We start from the raw sequence: 19,323 nt of genomic DNA on the forward strand, positions 1-19,323 counted from the left end.
CATTCTTCCCTCGCACACAGTCTTACGGGACAGGACAGGACAGCTTTGTGCTACGGCTTATTCCAATCTACATAATTGCGCATAGCAATCGATCAATCTGACACGCTCTTGAACGAAAGATCTAGACATACCTTACAGACGACCTCGAGCGCACAAACACACACACACACACAGACACACCACTAACACTGAGACACTCAGAATATCTAAAGCCATAGGGAAAAAGACTCGCAAGTCCATCAGGTGCCTCTATCAGAGGGCATAAATCACAGCTAGGAGCCCGTTCTCCACAATGACGACCGAAATTACTAACAAGCTTGCCGCCACAACATTGGGGTACGTATTGCATTAGACTTCGACGGAGCTCTAATACTAACCTGTTCCCAGTGAGTCCTCGACAGATACTAGTGCATCATGGAAGCAGGGTCTTAACAAACCTGCGAAGGATACACGCGTACAAACCGAGGTATGATTGTCAAAAGTCCATGTACGATGCCATCTAACACAACGTCAGGATGTTACAGCCACCAAAGGCCTCGAATTCGAGGACTTTTATATCAAGAGAGAGCTTATGATGGGCATATTCGAAGCCGGGTTTGAGAAACCATCACCCATTCAAGAAGAGACGATCCCGGTCGCACTGACCGGCCGTGATATCCTTGCGCGCGCAAAGAACGGCACTGGCAAGACCGCTGCTTTCGTTATTCCAACTCTAGAGAAGATTAACCCCAAAAGTACGAAGACACAAGCTCTGATACTTGTCCCGACTCGAGAGTTGGCACTACAGACAGCTCAAGTCTGTAAGATGCTTGGTAAACATCTTGGAATTAATGTCATGGTAACAACTGGTGGCACGGGTTTGCGAGATGATATCGTACGACTTAATGAAGCCGTCCACGTTATCATTGCGACTCCAGGAAGAATATTGGATCTGGCCAGTAAGGGTGTGGCGGATCTATCATCGTGCCCCACATTTGTTATGGACGAGGCTGATAAACTCTTGTCTCCCGAATTCACCCCTGTCATTGAGCAATTACTCGGATTTCATCCAAAGGATCGCCAAGTCATGCTGTTCAGCGCTACCTTCCCAATCGTTGTCAAGAGCTTCAAGGTTAGTGCAATGCTGTAGCGCAGGATTGATTCCGCTAATGTGCATGTACACAGGATAAACACATGAATTCGCCATATGAAATCAATCTGATGGAGGAGCTGACTCTTCGAGGTATTACCCAATACTATGCTTTCGTGGAAGAAAAACAAAAGGTACACTGTCTCAACACCCTATTCAACAAGCTCCAGATCAACCAGTCCATCATCTTCTGCAACTCCACGAACCGCGTTGAACTTCTTGCCAAGAAAATCACTGAGCTTGGCTACTCATGTTTCTACTCGCATGCCCGCATGGCTCAGCCTGCACGTAACCGCGTATTCCACGACTTCCGCAACGGTGTCTCGCGAAACCTGGTATGCTCCGATCTGTTAACTCGTGGTATTGACATTCAAGCTGTGAATGTCGTCATCAACTTTGATTTCCCCAAAAACGCCGAAACCTATCTTCATCGCATTGGTCGATCAGGTCGTTTTGGACATCTAGGTTTGGCCATTAATCTCATCAACTGGGATGACAGGTTCAACTTATACAAGATTGAACAAGAGCTTGGTACTGAGATTCAGCCCATCCCACAGGTGATCGAACGATCACTTTACGTTTACGATACCCCCCAAAATATCCCTCGGCCAATTTCTGATCAGCCAGTGCAGGCGGTGCAGGATCCAAATTCGAACCAAAACGCTAGATCCGGAGATCCAGGTGCACGAGGAAACCCGGGACAGTCCAACAGCCGGGGCAACTTCCAACAACGAGGTCGAGGAGGCGGCGGGTATCAAGGAAGACGCAACCCGAATCCGCAGCAGAATCGACCACAGAATGGTTACAACGGACCTCGGAACAACAGGCCTCCTCCTGCTCAATCGTAGGTTGAACTGCGAGACGGAATGGTGCGGTTTGTTTCCTCGTTTCTGTTTATTCTGTTCTGGATTTCACGCGGTACTTGTCAACTCTCTCTGTTGACATCTTGCATTCTGATACCCGCAATATCAGGGTGCGTTGTGGACCCACATTTTGTGTTTTTTCTCATATGGTGACGATTATGAGAACAGACATGACCCCGACTAGTTTCTTTTTTCTTTGACTCGACTTCCCGGACTCAGGAGGATACCCGTCTTGGGTGACGAAAGCATTATCGACTGTATATTATACGCCTCTGGACGCTCGTTGTGTCTTATTCCCTCTCTCACGCAAGTTCCCGCTTCTGGCGAAACTCACGATGACCCCTCTCTGACGAAATCACCGTCCGAAATCGAAACTCTACAATGCATCACAATATGGCGGTGTTCCTGGCCAAAAGTTTAGCATGTGGCGCAAACATCTCGGTGGCGCCTCTACCTACCGTTCTGGAAGAGTACCTTACGCATTCATCTGGAGCATATATATGTCAGCGGAGAACAATATCTTCCTTGGCGCACCCAACAACCTGAATTACCAATCTCCAATACGCTACACCAACCCTGGCTACCAAATCCCATGTAGCCCTGCACTAACACAATTATCCCCATTCACCACCCTCATCCCCCTCCCTCTGCCATGATACTCTTGGCATCAATGTTACTGTTGACCACTCCTGCTCGCAAGAAACGGAGCCAGGTCAGTCTGGAAGACTTTGCGAGCTCTCGGCATCGATGGCAGAATTGGACCGAACTTGCTAGCTGGCGGTATGAAGCTCGAAGCTTAAAGTCACGCATCGTACCTTCTGGTAGAAAGAAACTCCTCATAAAAGAATTTTCAAGAGCTGGATTGTGGAAAACTGGTTGGTAGCGCATTGCAAACTACCTGGTAGCTGTTGCTATCACGTAACTGAAACCTCAATCGCAACAATTCTCTTGAAACGTCATTACATAAGGGTATATCCATGATGTGCGTCTAATCTTCCTGTCCAAGGTCACATGGCAGGTCGTCCGATTCCACTAATTCCCCTTTCCAAAGAGCCTTCTTCAGAAATAACAGTAATAGCCCGAATAACACTGCATCTCATCAGAGCCATCACGATCCTCAAACAACACCCGATGATCATCCTTCCAGCACGTATACCTCTTACCAGCCCCATCCTTCCCACCCGCCTTCCCACTGCCAGCCCACTCGCCATACGTCCCACTCGTGACCTCCATCTGACTCTCAAAGCTAAAGACGTCCGCGGGGGTGCCTTGCCCCTCAAAACAGTCCCAATGCACCCGACTGCCCCAATCCACCCACGTGCTATTCGACACCCGGCATTTATGCACCGGCTGTCGCTCCGTGGCGGTGATGGGCGTGGCCCGGTTCACGTGCCCGGTGTAGTATGTCATGATGGAGTAGTGCTTAGAGGGCGCGGGCACGTCGCAGTCGGTCAGGTAGACGACTGGGCCGTGGTGAAGCTGGTTCTTGGGGTCGGTGGGGTCGGATTGGCGGGCATGGAGGTGTTGGAGGGGGTCAGAGCGGCGGAGTGAGAGGGGGTTTGAGAGGACTGTGGATGCTGCTAGGAGGAGGAGGAGGGGTGCGAGGTGATACATAGTGGTAGGTTTGGAGAGATTGTTTTTTTTTTTTGGAAACGCTGGTTTGTTGAGAGGGCGAAGAGCGTGGGCGGATGAGTGTCCAGCCAGGTAGGTATTTGGGATATGGATACAGCCTTGTGCGTGTCTTGTTGTCGTTGTTGAACAGCCCTTTGCTGTCGCCCTTGACGTGTACACAGAAGCCAACTTAGGAGAATCCGTGGGCAGATCAGAATGTCTGCTTAGTGACAATCGAGCCTTATATATATCCCCTCCCACAACGTCCACCATCTCGACTACACTACTCAAGTGCACCACCACCACAACCACCAGCCTCGCGCCTCTCAGCCTCGTGCACTGCACTAGCAAATACACAAGCACACACGCACATGCCCCGAGGGGCCGGATATGTCCTGCAAGGATAGCTAACGCAAGGATCTAACCACGATACACTCCCGAGCCGTCCAACACACAACTCCCCCGGGATGCATTGAGGTAGGGAGGGACCATGTAATGACTCGCTAGACGGCACGCCATATCATTAGGACGGCCAGGCTGAGGTTCAAATATAGAAACTGTTGCTGAGAAGTCGGATTTTGGGGGCTAAGTAGGTAGGTAAGTAAGTGTTCTTATGAGGCGTTTTGTAGTATGGGATTGGGGCCAATGAGAGGGGAGGGTCGATGTTAGCGTGGAGCCTTGTGTTAGGTGATGGGCTCAGCTGTGAAATGGAGTACGAGCTGCGCCTGCGAGGCTGGGGTTTCGTGGTCTGTATGGGGTTGAGACGCGTATGTTTGTGCTTTTTCAAGCCTCTGGGATTGTATGTTGATGGGGTGGGCGCCGGGTTGTGAGATTTTGATTTAGGAAAGCTGTATAGCCTTCTTGTTATGGGCCTGACGACGAAACATAGACTTTAGTAAATGATGACGGCTAATGATTTAGTAGAGCCGGGACTTAATTATGCATTACTATGTCGAGCAACTAATGTGCTGGGTATATAACAAACCACATAACCACACTTGAAAGCAGCCTTATCCCTTCACCTCTTCGCCCGGCCTAGCCACCGTGCTAGCATCACGCCAGCAGCGACATATCCCGCCCACCATGCAATCATCGTACTTCCTTGCGTCGTCCATACGCTCTGCGATGTCTTCGGAAACGCCCGCGCCACATCTGCGACATCGACAGATCTACTCTTCTCTGGTGTCGACAGAGGGAATGCGAAGAGCTGGTCAGGCTTCAATGGGCCTTCAAGCGCCTTTATGTACGCATCAAAGTCATGGCCCTTGGGTCCAATAGGCACGGCGAGGTTCGGCGCGCCTCCGAATGCATGAACAGCAATGGCGTAGTTGTCGCTCGTGCGAAGGACGGGCGCGCCGACAAGCCCGCCTCCAGAGTCAATGGGGGTGTATGACATTAGACCCTCGCGGGTGAGGTTGTATGAGATCTGTTTGCCGTCAACTTGCTGTATTCCAAGAATTCGAAACGTGGTTGTCTGCTCACATTACTATTCACGCTCCACACTACACCCCCGAACTCTCTCGTCCCGGGATCCTCTCTGTCTGCAGCGTAGCCGGCGACCTCGACCTCGCCAGCTCCCGTCCCGGGCGCGTACGCATAGCGCACGCATGTCACGCCCTCAAAGGGCCGGTCGAGCTGGATGAAAGCGACATTGTCTCGTCTTATAGCGCCGCGGCTAGTGACCCAGCCTTCTGGTATGACAGTCTTCTTCCCGGAGCGAAACTGTGTATACCGCTCTGCGACAGAGGCGCTGCCGCGGTAGCCAATGTATGCCTTGATTTGTGCGGCTGGAGCCAGTGGGGAGAGCGCAAAGACGTTGTGTGCGGCGGTGGCGATGATAGAGGGCGTGATGAGGAAGCCGGTTGCAATGCGCCATGCGGTGTCGTCGGTACGGGAGAAGTTGATGTAGAGCTTAGTGTGTGCTATGGGGGATCAATGTCAGTCAGTCAACAGTTCTGAATCGTAGTTGAAATTGATTTCTTACCACGATACTGTCCGCCTGGTTGCACGTCCAGCTCGCGGGTTTCATCGAGCTGTGATGTCGAGGGAGCGGCGGTGGAGACCAGTGATGATGAATCGGTGTTCTTCTGGATGGGCGGATTGTATGAGGCGTCTTGGAGCTCCCAAGCAATCACACGCGGGTCAGACATGTTGTGCGAGATACCAATTGGGATTTTGGAGTAGGCGTATGAAACCGGCGATGGTCTAATGACTTCGAAGAGTGACAGTGCTGTAGTGGTGATTCCTGAATCATGGATGACCAGTCCTAGCTTTGCACGAACATGCTACCTAACAAAGAACTCGTAGAACGACGAAGACGAGAGACAGGTAGTCCCGAGGGCATGGCGGAGACTTTTCAGCGAGATGGAGAAGCGGCCAACCGCAACTCGGTAAAGAAATACGCCATGGACTGCGAGCGATGCTGTTTTGCGAATAGTTTGTGATGGAGAACATAGAGGGGTGCTCGGCATATACAGCGGTTTGCCATTTTGGGAATGGATTGGACTTGGGGCATTGATATTTGCTTTTGATTTCTATGTGTAATTACTGCTATTTCTGTATCCTACGTAGTCAATTGGTGATGTGGGCATTCTTAATCAATCATACCGTAATTAATAGTGAATGATTGATGATTGCGGCTGAATGCAAGGGGAAGCCTCATTGTTGGGGGCACGGCTCGTCCTAAAGCAGCTTAGCGTCCGCGCGTCGACAGCACCGCCACAGCGTGGCGCCACCTCCAGCTTGTTTAAAGGCACAACATACCGTTGTACAACACATCATTCACTACGCACAGCATTCCTACATTGTGTACTTCCACCTCCTATTCAACTACCAAAAATTAATTATTCTCCGATATCACGCAGACTATCAATATGGGCGGCGGTGACGGATATCGTTCTGTTGCTTATTTTGTGAACTGGGTAAGCAAGCGTCCGCAATATTTAGGGTCCCATGGTTCAGTCTAACATGAGAAGGCTATCTATGGACGTGCCCATAATCCTCAGGACCTGCCTGCGGACAAGCTCACGCATGTACTCTATTCTTTCGCCAATGTGAAACCTGATTCAGGAGAAGTGTAAGTCATTTCAGCCCAAAGTCCAGTATAGGGAGTGTAAACAAACGTGGAAGCACGAAGAACTATCAGCACAATTATTAACCGTCTCCCAGATACCTCACAGACTCCTGGTCTGACGTCGAGAAACACTACCCAACCGACTCCTGGAACGACTCGGGCACTAATGTCTACGGCTGCATGAAGCAACTCAACATCCTCAAACGCCGGCACAGAAACTTCAAAGTCCTCCTCTCAATCGGCGGCTGGACCTACTCGTCGAACTTCGCCCAACCGGCCTCAACCCCTGAAGGCCGCCGCAAATTCGCCGTCTCCGCCGTGCAAATCCTCAAGGACTGCGGCTTCGACGGCATCGACATCGACTGGGAATACCCCCAGAACCCCGCCGAAGCCCAAAACCTTCTCCTCCTCCTCCAGGAATGCAGACGCGAACTCGACTCCTACGCAAACCATATCGCCAGCACCCATAGTAACATCCCCCGCCCGCATTTCCTCCTCACCATCGCCGCGCCCTGCGGACCCGAAAAGTACAAGGTCCTCCCCCTAGGCGCGATCGCGCAGACACTCGATTTCATCAATCTCATGGCCTACGACTTCGCCGGCAGCTGGGACCAGTGCGCCGGACACCAGGCCAATCTGTACCCGTCGCACTCACGCCCCAAATGCACGCCTTTCAGCATCGACCGCGCCATCCACGACTACGTAGCCGCGGGCGTGCCGCCCACCAAACTCGTGCTCGGAATGCCGCTGTACGGCCGTGCCTTCCAGAACACCCAAGGTCCCGGCGCGCCCTTCTCGGGCGTTGGAGAGGGTAGTTGGGAGAATGGTGTATGGGACTACAAAGCGCTCCCGCGGCCCGGCTCGGATGTGCACGTGGACAAAGACGTCGGGGCGAGCTTTTGCATCGACAAGAATACGGGGCTGATGGTTAGCTACGATACCCCGGAGGTTGCTGACCAGAAAGTCAAATACATCCAGAAGATGGGTCTCGGGGGCTCCATGTGGTGGGAGAGCTCTTCGGACAAGGCGGGGCAGGACAGCTTGATCTGTAGAGTTGCAGATCAGCTAGGCGGTGGGAATGGCGGCTTGATTGAGCAGCGTGCGAATGTGATTGATTACCCGGAAAGCAAGTATGAGAATCTGAAAAAGGGGTTTGCGGGCGAGTTATAGGGAAGGCTCTGGTAAGAGCAACAGTCCCAAGCATGCTTGCTGGGACCCAACAGTCACAGTCATCAGGTCCTCGTAGGAGTGGCTGATATCCTAGCCATAACGAATCATGACCACCTTCAAAGTCGACCCCTCACGTGAATATATGTCTACTTATGAATTAAGATGAAGCGATATATATTCTGAATCTGTATGGTACGAGTAAATATCGTGCCTGATGAGACCAAGATATCTCTGTTGCGTGGAATTGGCTAACTAGCTTTTCACATGGCTCCACGAAGAACTGAATGGTCCAGAGGCAACAATAAATACGGGCGGATTTTCCAGGCCTGGGAACGAAGCCCATGCGTGATCTTGTTCTCGGTTCAGGATAGAGTCAATTGAACATGTATGTATAGGCGACGTCATGCATCATATGCGGAAGTGATTCTCCGTACCAGCGTCGAAACGACACTACTATATGGTCAACCTGATTTTTTGGCTATACAACAGTCGCCAGCGCTGTGAACCTTCATGACTACACAAAGCAGCGCACCACGGGTGAGCCTGTCAACGGCACCAAGGCTACCCAAGAGCATCTCTTCTACTCTCTAAAGCCCAAACCCTCCAGCTCCTTTCGGATCTGCGACTCGGTTGTGATCTTCTTCACTTGCGTATCTTCTAACTTTTCGCCTCCTGCCTGGCGCATCTTCAGGTCGTCAATGGCTCGAATCTTCTTCAGTAAGGCTCGGACTTTCTTTTCGTGGGGGCTTCCGCCGCCAGGAGAAGTTACAGTCAAGTCAGGAGGAGGAGCCGCAGCAACAGGTGGCGTAGCTCGATTCTCATCATTATTTGTGAAGATGCGCGAATGTGAAGGTTTGCCTCGTTGGTGGGCAGGATTCCTACTGTTCGAATGATTACGTCTGTTGGACTGGCTACGACGGTCAAAGTCGCTCTTTGATCTGCTGCGCTGTTGTCTGTCACGGCGCTCAGGGCTACGATTCGGACCAGTTGGAATGTCGCCGTCGGCAGTGAGACCTTGTGATTTCTCGGCGGCCTCCTTCGCCTTCTTCGCCTCCCGCTTCTTCTTGTTCTTCAGGGCGGCCTTCGAAAGAGCCTCGTCGCCATCATGACCAGCAAGGCTGACACCTCCACCGGGTGCGGCACCAGGGGGGAGGGCTTCGGCAGACTCGGCTCCTGGCACTTCTCGGCGGCGGTTCTTGCCAAATCCATTCACACCACCACTAGTTGAGGCGATCCCGTTGTTGACAAACGCAGCACCGCCTTCATCCTCGCGCTTGAAGTGCAGAGGTGTGCTTGTACCACGGGCTCCCGGTGGACGGTAAGCTCCGGCTGGCTTCGAGGGTGTTTTTCGGGTTCCCAGGTAAGCTACAGCTGAAGCATGAGGAGTCGGGATTGGGTTCATAGGATCTCCCAGAGGCTGCTCCTGAATGGTCTGAGGCCGCCACACAACATGGTAAAGCTCGTGCATATCCTCATTATACATCAATGCGCCACTGACGTGGTACATTCTGATCCCATTGTCCACGCGTAGACGAGGGCTCGTAGTAGCAGTCAAGATATGTTTCCCATCTGGGCTCCACTCACACACGCTAGCGTTGCTTCCCTCAATCGTCGTGATCTTGGCATAATCCTTCTCCAGGTCATATATGTCCATCTGTCCAGCCAGATTTCCGAATCCGGCCACGATGACAAATCGCCCATGAGGCGAAAACAAGATGGTATTGCGAGGTCCGAGGTTGAAATGATGCTGTGCGACCGCTCGTGAATTGAATATGGTCGTCTTCGCAGGCATGAATCCATATATAACACCAAATTCTTTCCCGTTTGGTGACCATGTTACATCATGAATGGGGCCCTCTTTGTCTGTAGCACACGATTAGCGACTTCAGCTCAGTGTGTTGGTTTCGTGAACCTACCCAGTGTAATTCGAGAGTCGAATGCCCCATTGGCACTGAGGATGTACATGTTGCTTTCTCCGTAGTAGCTTTTGTTAGACTTGTCTACCTCAGTTTGTGCGACAACAATAAGACTTGTGCCTGGATCGTTCCACTTGAATTGGACCTTGTCTCCCTTAAAGAATGTCTTCTGCGAGACTGGCGTAACAAATTGAGGCACGTTGAACACTTTCACGGCTGCAGGGGATCCCTTGCGCTCCGGAACAAAAACAGCAACTGAATGGCTCTTGCCCGGGGATAGCGCAAAATCTGTGAGTCCTTCCACGCGCAGCTTATTCCAGACAGTGCCTAGATCTCCACTTTGATAGAATTGGACCTCATTTGTGACAGTGCGAGCACATATTTTCTCGTCAGGAGTGTACTGAAGATTCCAACCGGTCTGAGATCGTTGCACAAACTTTCCCACCGAATCTCGCTGGCCCTCGGAACCGGCATTGGGATCCACGGTTTGCCATACTGTGAGATTCTTGATTGCGTTTCCATCCTCATCTTTACCAGGTCGTTGCCAAGTTATTATGAATGTACCCTTGGGCGAGAATCCGAGCTCGAATACATTCTGCGCGGGAAGTGTAGTGACGATGTGTCCAAGCGATGCGTCAACGACTGAAACTCTACACCGTACGAGTCAGACATGTCTTTCCAGATCTCGGGAAAATGAGGGAACATACTGTTCAGGTGACGCCCAAGCAAAGAATCTACCATCGGGGGAGTACGTGCAACATCTGAGATTGCCTTCCGGCCTACGGACAGAGTTAGGATCTACCAGGCCGTACAGGCATGTAGTGTGTGAAGATACCTCACAAAACCCGGTAAACTTTCGTAAACTGGTGCGGCGTTGAGAACTCCGATGCCTTTAGAGGTACGATCTAAAAATCGTTGAGCAGACATTCGCGGGTTCATAAGGGAACCTTACAAGCAACCTGAGTGGGAACTGCCATGACTAGCTAAAGTCACAGTGGAGAATCCGAGGAGGTGTGTAAAGTACGCTGTAAAGGGTTGTGTTGAAGTCGTAGTCTTGGTAACTTGTGTTGTGGTAGTACAGCGGTGAGAGCGTAGCGACAGGCGATACACAGCGCGTCCGAGCTTGTTGGCTGGGATGCTGACGGAGCAAGTTACTTTGTAGACGGAAGCGGAGGCTCTAGTGCCGGAGCGGAAGGAATTGAGAAGAGACACGCGTGGGAGCGAAGAGGACGAGTGTAAAGAAGAAGAAAAGAAAGAAACAGATCGACAACTCACACGTCGACGAGAACGTTTGTGGTTTTCGGTCGGTGAACTAGTCAGCCGCACTAAGCCGGAAGCAGAATCATCAGCCACAGCAGCCACAGCGCCATAAAGAGTAGCCGCCGTTTACCCCAGCCACAGAAGCTGCTTGCGTCTTTCTCGACGTCTTCTAGATGATTGTTCGCCATCACTCGGTACCACAGTCCTATTACCAATTGTGCTTGCGATATTGTGTTCATACTGACTCATAGACATGGTCTCAGGTAAGGACTTCTGCATCAGTGTAGTCAGTCTTCGTTTCTACGCAGCCATCGCACCGCTCTTCGAAAAACCGTAATGAGGACAATGATTCAGTGTTTACAGGCTCTCTAACAAAAGATCGGACTGTATGTCGATCCATGAATCATATTGGCCGTTTGTCTGGTATCAGAATGTACCAGAAAGTCAAACTTCTCTCGCCTGCAAGCCAGACGGAGCCTCATCAGATCGATATCCATTTGAGTCATGGGAACGGATATTGATCAATCTCATCCGAACCATGTGCTGATGTGATGGCACATGCTCATCGGTAGTAGCTCTCAGATTAGACACTCCAGAAGCAATATTGAGAGCGTATATGAGGGGAACATTTTCGTTAGGTATGTGTGTGTTAGACAGGCCTCTCGAAAGAAGGCGTCTTTCGTCAACAGTCACCAAACGTAGCAACACGTAATGAGAATAATGCATACATAGCAGCCTAGGTTTGTTCCACTCGCGTAAATGGAGACTCAGGCCCAGGCCCAGGCTCTTTCCATACGAGGCTATGGAGGAAACCCTCAAGCTGCCGAGTGTCGTTTTTTCATGGTGTATCTTAGACGATTATAGTGAGTAGAGTTACGTGGAGCTAATTATACGCCTTAAGAGTAATTTTGGTGTGAGTGGACGGAGACAGCCGCTCTGTAATGAACTCTACTAACAGCTTATAGATGCTTATAAGTGCGTTCCACTGTTGTCCCACGCTATATAGTCACTGTTACATTAACTCGTGAAAACAGACGTCTACTCCGCACTGGCAGGACTAGTGCTCGTGGGAGAAGTTCTAGACTCCATACATTCACTCGCAGCACTAATACGTAGTTACGGTAGATACCACATCTGACTAGGAGTGACAACCGACAATGAAAGAAAGGGCGCGTTACAACCTGCATCTTGGAGCAATCGGAAGGTCTTCGCAGTCACGGCAACATCCGAACATATCATTAGAAGACGTTTTTCTTGCGCCACCCGCATTGTTGAGATCATGTTTTGATTCGAGTGGCGGCCATCTGCGGTACCTCGTGGGATCTTGAGGTACGGTCTTGGTCAATGGAGAGAGCGCTTGAGGGTTTTCTGAGAAGCTACGAAGTGGAGATACCTAGCTGGAGTGTCTGGTGTCAGACAGGCTATGGCAAGCTTTACTGCTACACATGAACAGCGTCTCTAATGCATACTTACAATTAGCGACGCACCAACGCCATGTTTACTTTGTCCTCAAGGCAGTCAGTCCGAGACGACGATTACGCAAGCAGGAATTCGCAATAACAATGCCGTGATTGGTTCCCAATCTCCTGTTTCAGGGTTTTACATTCGCAGGAAAGTGACTATGACCACAAAACTACTGGGGAGTTCCGTCAGCTGCAGAGTACCTAAGACTCTGAGTGGTTTCGAGAGGCAGCGCCACATCCAAAACTATATGGCCTATCGATACGTCGAAGAAATAGCGGGCCGCAATCGAAGATGCAAGTCAAAGAAGCTGATGTGAAGGCGGATTGGTAAAACCCCACAAGCCTGAGAGGCGATACGCACGTGGCGTCCGACATGCGTAGATGCAGACTGCGAATCGTAATCCAAGACCGTAATCCAAGACCATAATCGACGCTTACTTCTGAAGGCACGTCTGTCTGTACAGATGACCGCAGCACGACCGACTACTGGTAGCACAGGAATGAAAATGGACCTCCTTGAAATGCTTGGCCGTCTTACGATGGTCGATGCGACTCGTTTGTTCAGGCAGCTTGACGTCAAAGAGTGGTGGAAAAGCCATGAATGGGATTGCCATGTTCGCCCAGCGAGAATACGATGTCTGCCACCCGCACCCTGATGAGAAGCGCGGGTGGTATTCCCCAACATTGAGCATCACAGCAAGCGACGACGTCAGCCCTCGGCCTGTTTGCTGGCTTCTGACAAGAGACGCCCTGAGAGGTTCTCCAGCCTTTCATCGTCAACGCTAAACCCCGCGATTGGAAATGTCTGTTGCCCTATTTGGGCAAAGTTTCACACTCGTGGCGTAGATCTACAGCAGCGGTCCTCTTTCACCGGGGACAAAACGTATTTAGCTCGAGACTAACGGGATGGATCCCTTCGCCTCCAAAGAGCTAAGAGCAAAGTCAAGATCACGCTAAGCACTAGGAATGATGCGCCTCCAGAAGTCCCACACAGTTTAAACGTACTGTTGACATAGTATGGTACTGTACTTCCTTTTGCAGAGCCAACGGCCAGCGAATAGCAGACGATCAATAGCATGATATGCTAATCTCCCAGCACGCTAAGAACAACATCACTCGGCCAAGGACATGGGCCTGGGATCGGCTAATGCATCGTTCTTGACATTGGCCGGCGCGACTTACGGAGTCTAAAGCTCATAGAACGGCAGTGGTGTGCACCAGGCATCATAACAAGTATATATAGGGGCTCGCACCATGTCTGTATTCATGATCAGTGTCGATCCTTCAATATTTAATCAACACGCGACGACTCTTGCATATCAGCATCGATATGCTTTCCAAGACCTCTGCCGTCGCAGCTGTGCTGTTTGCACAGTCTGCTCTCGCCTTCCCCAGCCTTGCCCACCTTGACCAACTTCCAAAGGTTCAAGACGGAGAAACTGTTGCTCGCAGCACTCCTGCAAGTGAGCTACACGCCGCCGACATCGAGAATGCCATCAGGGCTATCCAAGGCGTCTCGGGCAACAATGTCCCTGACCCATCCCTGGCTATCGGTTTCGACGCTGCGAAGCAATACGTTAGCAATCAAGGCAAATACGCCTACGTTGCTCCAGGCCCCAGCGACGCTCGTGGACCTTGCCCCGGTTTGAACGCCATGGCAAACCACGGTTACATCCCACATAGTACGGTACTTCTTGACTTATTTTATAGAATGCGTGCTAACAACGTTTTGCAACAGATGGCGTGGCAAGCCTTCAGCAATTCATCGATGGAACCTACACCGTGTTTGGCATGGGTAAGGATCTCGGCGGTTTCCTCGCCATTCTCGGAGGTGTCCTAGATGGCCCCTTGACCAAATGGTCCATTGGAGGACTCTCCGCTGCAGCACCAGGTGGAACTGGTCTTACCGGCAGCCACAACAAATATGAAGGCGATGCTAGCCCTACGCGACCTGATCTGTACCAGTATGGTGATAACTGGACGGTCCGTCGGGAGCAGTGGCAAGCTCTCTACGACACTCAAGCAGGTGTGTCTGACGCAGACGCCAACTACAACTTGAAAGTTCTTCAGGAGTTCCGCAGCAAGCGATTCGACGAGTCCAAGGCTCAAAACCCTTACTTCTTCAACGGTCCATTCTCTGGAGTCGCCGTGCAACCAGCGGCATATACGTTCATCTATCGCTTCATGGGCAACAAGTCTGCAGAGCACCCTGACGGTGTGTTGAACCGCGAAACTCTCAAGGCCTTTTTTGGTATGTCTCAAGACAACCAAGGCAGCTGGACCGGCGGTGCTGGCTACGAAACTATCCCAGACAACTGGTACAAACGTGCCATCGGTGCCGAATACACCATCCCCTTCTTCATCCTAGACCTGATTCAGGAGGCCTCTGTGTACCCAAAGTTCCTTGATATCGGTGGCAACACTGGTACACCCAACTCATTCACTGGTGTTGACATTGAAAACCTCACCGGTGGCGTCTTCAACGCCAAAACTCTGCTTCAAGGCAACAACCTCTTCTGCTTCGCCTTCCAGTTCGTGCAACAGGGCGAGCCCGACTTGCTCACCTCGCTTCTCACCACGCTGACTGGCGATGCTGGACGGGCCATTCTGTCCCTTGGCTGCCCAAGCCTATACAAGATCAATGAGGATCAACTGAAGGCTTACCCTGGCTACATCCGCAGCCAGAACGGTGAAAATGGAGTTTAGACATTTTATCTTTTTGAAGTTGCAGTACCATTTGGCATGATTCATGAGGGGCGCATATACGGGCATACTGTTTAGACACGGTCTGTTTAGGCATTGGGTGGGGGCTGGCGGACTGGGAAACATTGTATGATCGTTTAGCGCTGCATGTAAACAAAACGAAGCATTTTTCTAATGAGCATTCTTAAACGCACAGTGTTGTCAAGTTTCGTCCACTCACAGGGTGAGTGTAATCTTCATCAACATCATGATTACATTCTCCTCCACCCTCCTCCACACAGCTCTGCTTTGAGTCTCCAGTCTTTCCCAGACGCAATCGCTCTAGACGCCTCATCAAAACACTACTGTGCATAGCCTGAATAACGGCCCCTGTCTAATCGTCGATGTCCTCCACACACACCCCGTCCACAGCCCCACCACTACCCCAGGCGTGCTTCAAAATACGCAATCCCTGAACGTACCGAGGCCGCACGCTAGTCGTCGCCACTCCATGTGAAAAAAGCACAAGATACAGTATCACAAGCATGCATTTGTTTTAATCCTTTCGCCTAGAGAAGATCGATCTTGATCTGAAGACAACAGATAGATGTGTTCTTTGTTCGATTCGCGGCTTCCTTTTCATATATAATTATGTCGGTTTCTTGTTTGTACTACCCCCAGCTCCCTCCTCCTTCCCCTTCTGAAGTCTAATTCATTCATTCATGGGCTTGGTGGGTATGGGCTGTATGGGAAGGGTAGGAAAGTGAAGATTGTCTTGTGCACTTGGCATCTCTTGAAAGAGATTCAATATCTACGTGCATGCATTCGGTGATTGCATCCACATCTACATGCACGCAAAATTACCCAGCCACTATCTAGTAGGTACTTGGCATTTTGCGCAGCCATAAACACTTGGCGCGGACCCTGTGCCTTCATCCGATGATGTGGATGGGGATTAGGAGTGGTAGGTACTGGTGGTGTAGTTAGTATTGGACGTGAGATACCCAGAGACAGACGCCACACACATAGACATAGGGTATCGCATCCGACTCCCCTACCCTGCGACCCTCCCTGCGTCATCTGTATGAGGTGTCTGTGGCTGTGGCTGTGACGCAGGAGGAGCTGGTAACTATTAGACTTCTGTTATGGATTAGTACTAGAAGTGAGTGGGACTGCGTTCTCCACCAGCAGACAGATCTAAGCCCCCTTAGAAACCGTCCAGCTTTGTGAAAGATGACAACGGCCTTTGACACATATGGCTAGCTGCAGGTCTGAAGATCATTTAGAGACACATGGGTGTAGCACGAGAACGAGTACAAAGTGCCCTAAGTCGTTGTCTCGTCGTGCGATGAGTTGATTTTCCTCGCCATATTTAGCTACCATACTACGATACATACGTTCGCGAGAGAAAGGGCCTGCATCCTGCCGGTCGGACCGACATGGGAGGATAATACTGTGAAGTTTCCCCAGCTTTTCGAAAGTTTGGATGTGGAGGTGGCGCCCGCCGGGATCTGCACCGGGGACATATGATGTGGGGATAAGAGCAGGAGCAGGGGCATGTGAAAAGGTTAGTGGTGTTGTTGAGATAATCAAGAAAATGTTTAGTTTCGTCTGCGATATGATTGGATGGGTCGTTGGGAATTACTACGTAGTACTGTACTACAATCTGTGTCAATCATAGACCTTTGCCTTGTATCGTTGGTTAGCATGTGGGTCTGGGCTTGAATGATGTTTCATATGCGTTCATGATGGATGGGTAGGCATATGGCTTTGTACAGGTGGGCTTGATCTGGGGCATGTATATGTCAGGGTCTAGGAGGTCCCAGAGGCGGAATGGCTGTGACACTTCACTACCATTACCATTGCATCAAAGACGTCTGGTCAGTCGTGATATATTAATCGTCCTCTCAGGTCTCAATCCGTTTGTCCATAGTTACATGGGAAAGCTTGGCGCCCGATGCACGTCTGTGCCACCAACACGCGTTTTTATATGTAATTAACATTTTACGGCATTATCGCCGCACCACACGTATATAGAGTCTATAACTATATAATATAGTATATAAGAGTTAGTATATATAATATTTAGTATTTTTAACTTACTAACGTGTGTATATATAGTACCCTAGGGCGTTATCTATCCTGATTCCGTATATAGATAAATCGACTTCCTCCTATAACACGATATACCTATTAATAAGATTATCGCTATTACTAAAGTTAGTAAGAATATAGTATATAGGACGAGGTTTAACCTTAAGACGTACGGATAGAGAAATAAACCGTAGTTAACGCGTTATGGTCCACCTCGTTAACTAAGTAATTATATAATATAATAACTACTTAAGAGACTACTTTGTAAGGGCTAGCTATACCTTAATAAGATAGCTAGATAGATATACGAAGAGTTTAATCTTACTATATCTAAATAGCTTCTATCTAAAGAGTTATCCAAGCGAGGGTAGAATTATAAGCTATTAAAATATATTAGTAGTACGTGCTTAGAGATAGCGCGTACTTTATACCTTAAGGATATTACGGAGCTACTAGTAGACTTATATATCTTCTTAGATAAGGTTATTTTTAATAAGAAAATTAGATAGAGGCGTCGAGCTAGAGTACTAAAAGGATAGACTCTAACTAAGATTAGTACTCTTAATTAAGGATCTATATATAGCGTATATAGAGCTATTACGGCTAATAGTTTTATCTACTATTAGATAAAGGAAGGTTATTTCTTAACGGATAAGTTCTATACCTAGCTATAAGTATACCTATTACCTACTCTCGAGGTAAAATACCCCGGGTATATAATAATAATTATTATAGATAATCTCGTACTTTATACGAACTAATAGATTAAGCTACTTATACTTAGCGCTAGCTATATTATATAGTATATACTACCGTACTTACCTAACTTTAATTCTATTAAGCTTATATAGGCGGTAATAAAGGTATAGATTCGTAGGTAGTATATCTAGATATATTAGTAATCTTAAACTTTTAAGGACTTTCTCTATATCGTATTTATATATAGCTATACTAATTAGTAGGCTCTACGCTTCTTTAAATATACTATAGATAGGTACTATATTAATAAGATGCTCCGGTAGAAGGTAGTCGCTAATTTAGAGAGGTTTAGATAAGGTAGAGATAGTAGAGAGGTTACTAAAGTTAAGGAGATTAGGAGACTTTTTTATAAACTTATTAAGTAACTTACTCGTTACTAACTCGCCGATAAGTAAGTCGCTTAGCTAGCTAGTAATAGTCTATATATATATCCGTTTTAGGTACTATTCGTCGAGTATATAGCCTTAATATATAAATATATACTCCTAAATACACTCTAAGAAATACTATACTATCCCTATCTAAATACTAGTTATACTAGTTATAGTAAACGCCTAGAGCAAGGACGCCGCCTTACTTATCTTAAGTTACTTCTTATACTTATAAAGGTATAGACGTGCGTCTAGTAGGATACTAAGTAGAATACCTACTATCTTCGCGGCTTTATAATAAGTAGTTCTAGACTAAGTTATCTCCTTAATATAGCGGTAAGTATAGTAGTTATTATCTATATATAGTCTTAATTCGTGTATTCTAGCCCTCGTCTTATCGTAAGTCTCTATCTCCTTACGCTATTTAAGAGCTAATAGTACTATATCCGCCTAGTAACGCCCTAGTTATACTAGACTACTAAAGGTTTCTATAACTCGTGTCTAAGGGGGTATTTTATAACGAGTCTTACGAGTTAGCGAATAATTTAAACTATAAGTAGATAGAGGACGAGGTTAAGGTTAAGGTTAAGGAAACGTAGGTATCTATATAGGTATTATAGGATTAAATCTATAATACTATAATTCTATCTAACGAAGTAGTTAAGTATATACGAGCTTATCTTTATTATCTTAATAATATCTTACCGCCGCCTCCTTACGCTTAATTATTATCTATCTTATCTACTTATCTTAAAGCCTCGTATTCCGCTCCTTATAATCTAACTTAGCCTCCTTATATCGTAATCTCTTTATTTTAAGGCGCTCGAGTATAGAAGTAGTACTTCCGTTAACGGCGGTTAACGAGGTACTAGTTCTACTACTAGTTCGAGACTTCCTTAGGCACGGTCGAGCGATAATCTTATAGAATAAGT

The 19,323-nt window shown here is 48.7% G+C and overlaps 6 protein-coding genes across 6 annotated transcripts; 3 read left to right on the forward strand and 3 right to left on the reverse strand.

Annotated features, from left to right (window-relative positions):
• Nucleotides 1–197: 197 nt before the first annotated feature.
• EJ05DRAFT_240574 (ATP-dependent RNA helicase DHH1) lies at nucleotides 198–2,196 on the forward strand. The gene is made up of 4 exons (XM_033740048.1): nucleotides 198–336; nucleotides 388–466; nucleotides 515–1,111; nucleotides 1,165–2,196. The coding sequence occupies exons 1-4, from the start codon at nucleotides 293–295 to the stop codon at nucleotides 1,975–1,977; spliced, it is 1,533 nt and encodes a 510-aa protein (XP_033603164.1). The 5' UTR covers nucleotides 198–292; the 3' UTR covers nucleotides 1,978–2,196.
• A 769-nt stretch (nucleotides 2,197–2,965) lies between these two features.
• EJ05DRAFT_240583 (uncharacterized protein) lies at nucleotides 2,966–4,232 on the reverse strand. Its single transcript, XM_033740049.1, has one exon. The coding sequence runs from the start codon at nucleotides 3,874–3,876 to the stop codon at nucleotides 3,052–3,054; it is 825 nt and encodes a 274-aa protein (XP_033603165.1). The 5' UTR covers nucleotides 3,877–4,232; the 3' UTR covers nucleotides 2,966–3,051.
• Nucleotides 4,233–4,526: 294 nt separating this feature from the next.
• Nucleotides 4,527–6,130, reverse strand: EJ05DRAFT_473339 (uncharacterized protein). Its single transcript, XM_033743386.1, has 3 exons — nucleotides 5,588–6,130; nucleotides 5,086–5,525; nucleotides 4,527–5,029 (listed from the first exon to the last, which is right to left on the reverse strand). The coding sequence occupies exons 1-3, from the start codon at nucleotides 5,751–5,753 to the stop codon at nucleotides 4,622–4,624; spliced, it is 1,014 nt and encodes a 337-aa protein (XP_033603166.1). The 5' UTR covers nucleotides 5,754–6,130; the 3' UTR covers nucleotides 4,527–4,621.
• A 346-nt stretch (nucleotides 6,131–6,476) lies between these two features.
• Nucleotides 6,477–8,306, forward strand: EJ05DRAFT_461274 (glycoside hydrolase family 18 protein; the record flags this gene model as incomplete). The annotated part of the gene is made up of 3 exons (XM_033742635.1): nucleotides 6,477–6,524; nucleotides 6,579–6,679; nucleotides 6,772–8,306. The coding sequence occupies 3 exons, from the start codon at nucleotides 6,477–6,479 to the stop codon at nucleotides 7,844–7,846; spliced, it is 1,224 nt and encodes a 407-aa protein (XP_033603167.1). The 3' UTR covers nucleotides 7,847–8,306.
• A 1-nt stretch (nucleotide 8,307) lies between these two features.
• Nucleotides 8,308–10,689, reverse strand: EJ05DRAFT_523880 (translation initiation factor eIF-2A; the record flags this gene model as incomplete). The annotated part of the gene is made up of 4 exons (XM_033748809.1): nucleotides 8,308–9,709; nucleotides 9,763–10,412; nucleotides 10,470–10,541; nucleotides 10,598–10,689. The coding sequence occupies 4 exons, from the start codon at nucleotides 10,687–10,689 to the stop codon at nucleotides 8,427–8,429; spliced, it is 2,097 nt and encodes a 698-aa protein (XP_033603168.1). The 3' UTR covers nucleotides 8,308–8,426.
• Nucleotides 10,690–13,689: 3,000 nt separating this feature from the next.
• Nucleotides 13,690–15,353, forward strand: EJ05DRAFT_240758 (uncharacterized protein). The gene is made up of 2 exons (XM_033740050.1): nucleotides 13,690–14,167; nucleotides 14,224–15,353. The coding sequence occupies exons 1-2, from the start codon at nucleotides 13,816–13,818 to the stop codon at nucleotides 15,189–15,191; spliced, it is 1,320 nt and encodes a 439-aa protein (XP_033603169.1). The 5' UTR covers nucleotides 13,690–13,815; the 3' UTR covers nucleotides 15,192–15,353.
• The last annotated feature ends 3,970 nt before the right edge of the window (nucleotides 15,354–19,323 follow it).

This window comes from Pseudovirgaria hyperparasitica (assembly GCF_010093815.1).
Source record: "Pseudovirgaria hyperparasitica strain CBS 121739 unplaced genomic scaffold EJ05scaffold_3, whole genome shotgun sequence".
NCBI classification, from domain to species: Eukaryota; Fungi; Ascomycota; class Dothideomycetes; order Acrospermales; family Acrospermaceae; genus Pseudovirgaria; species Pseudovirgaria hyperparasitica.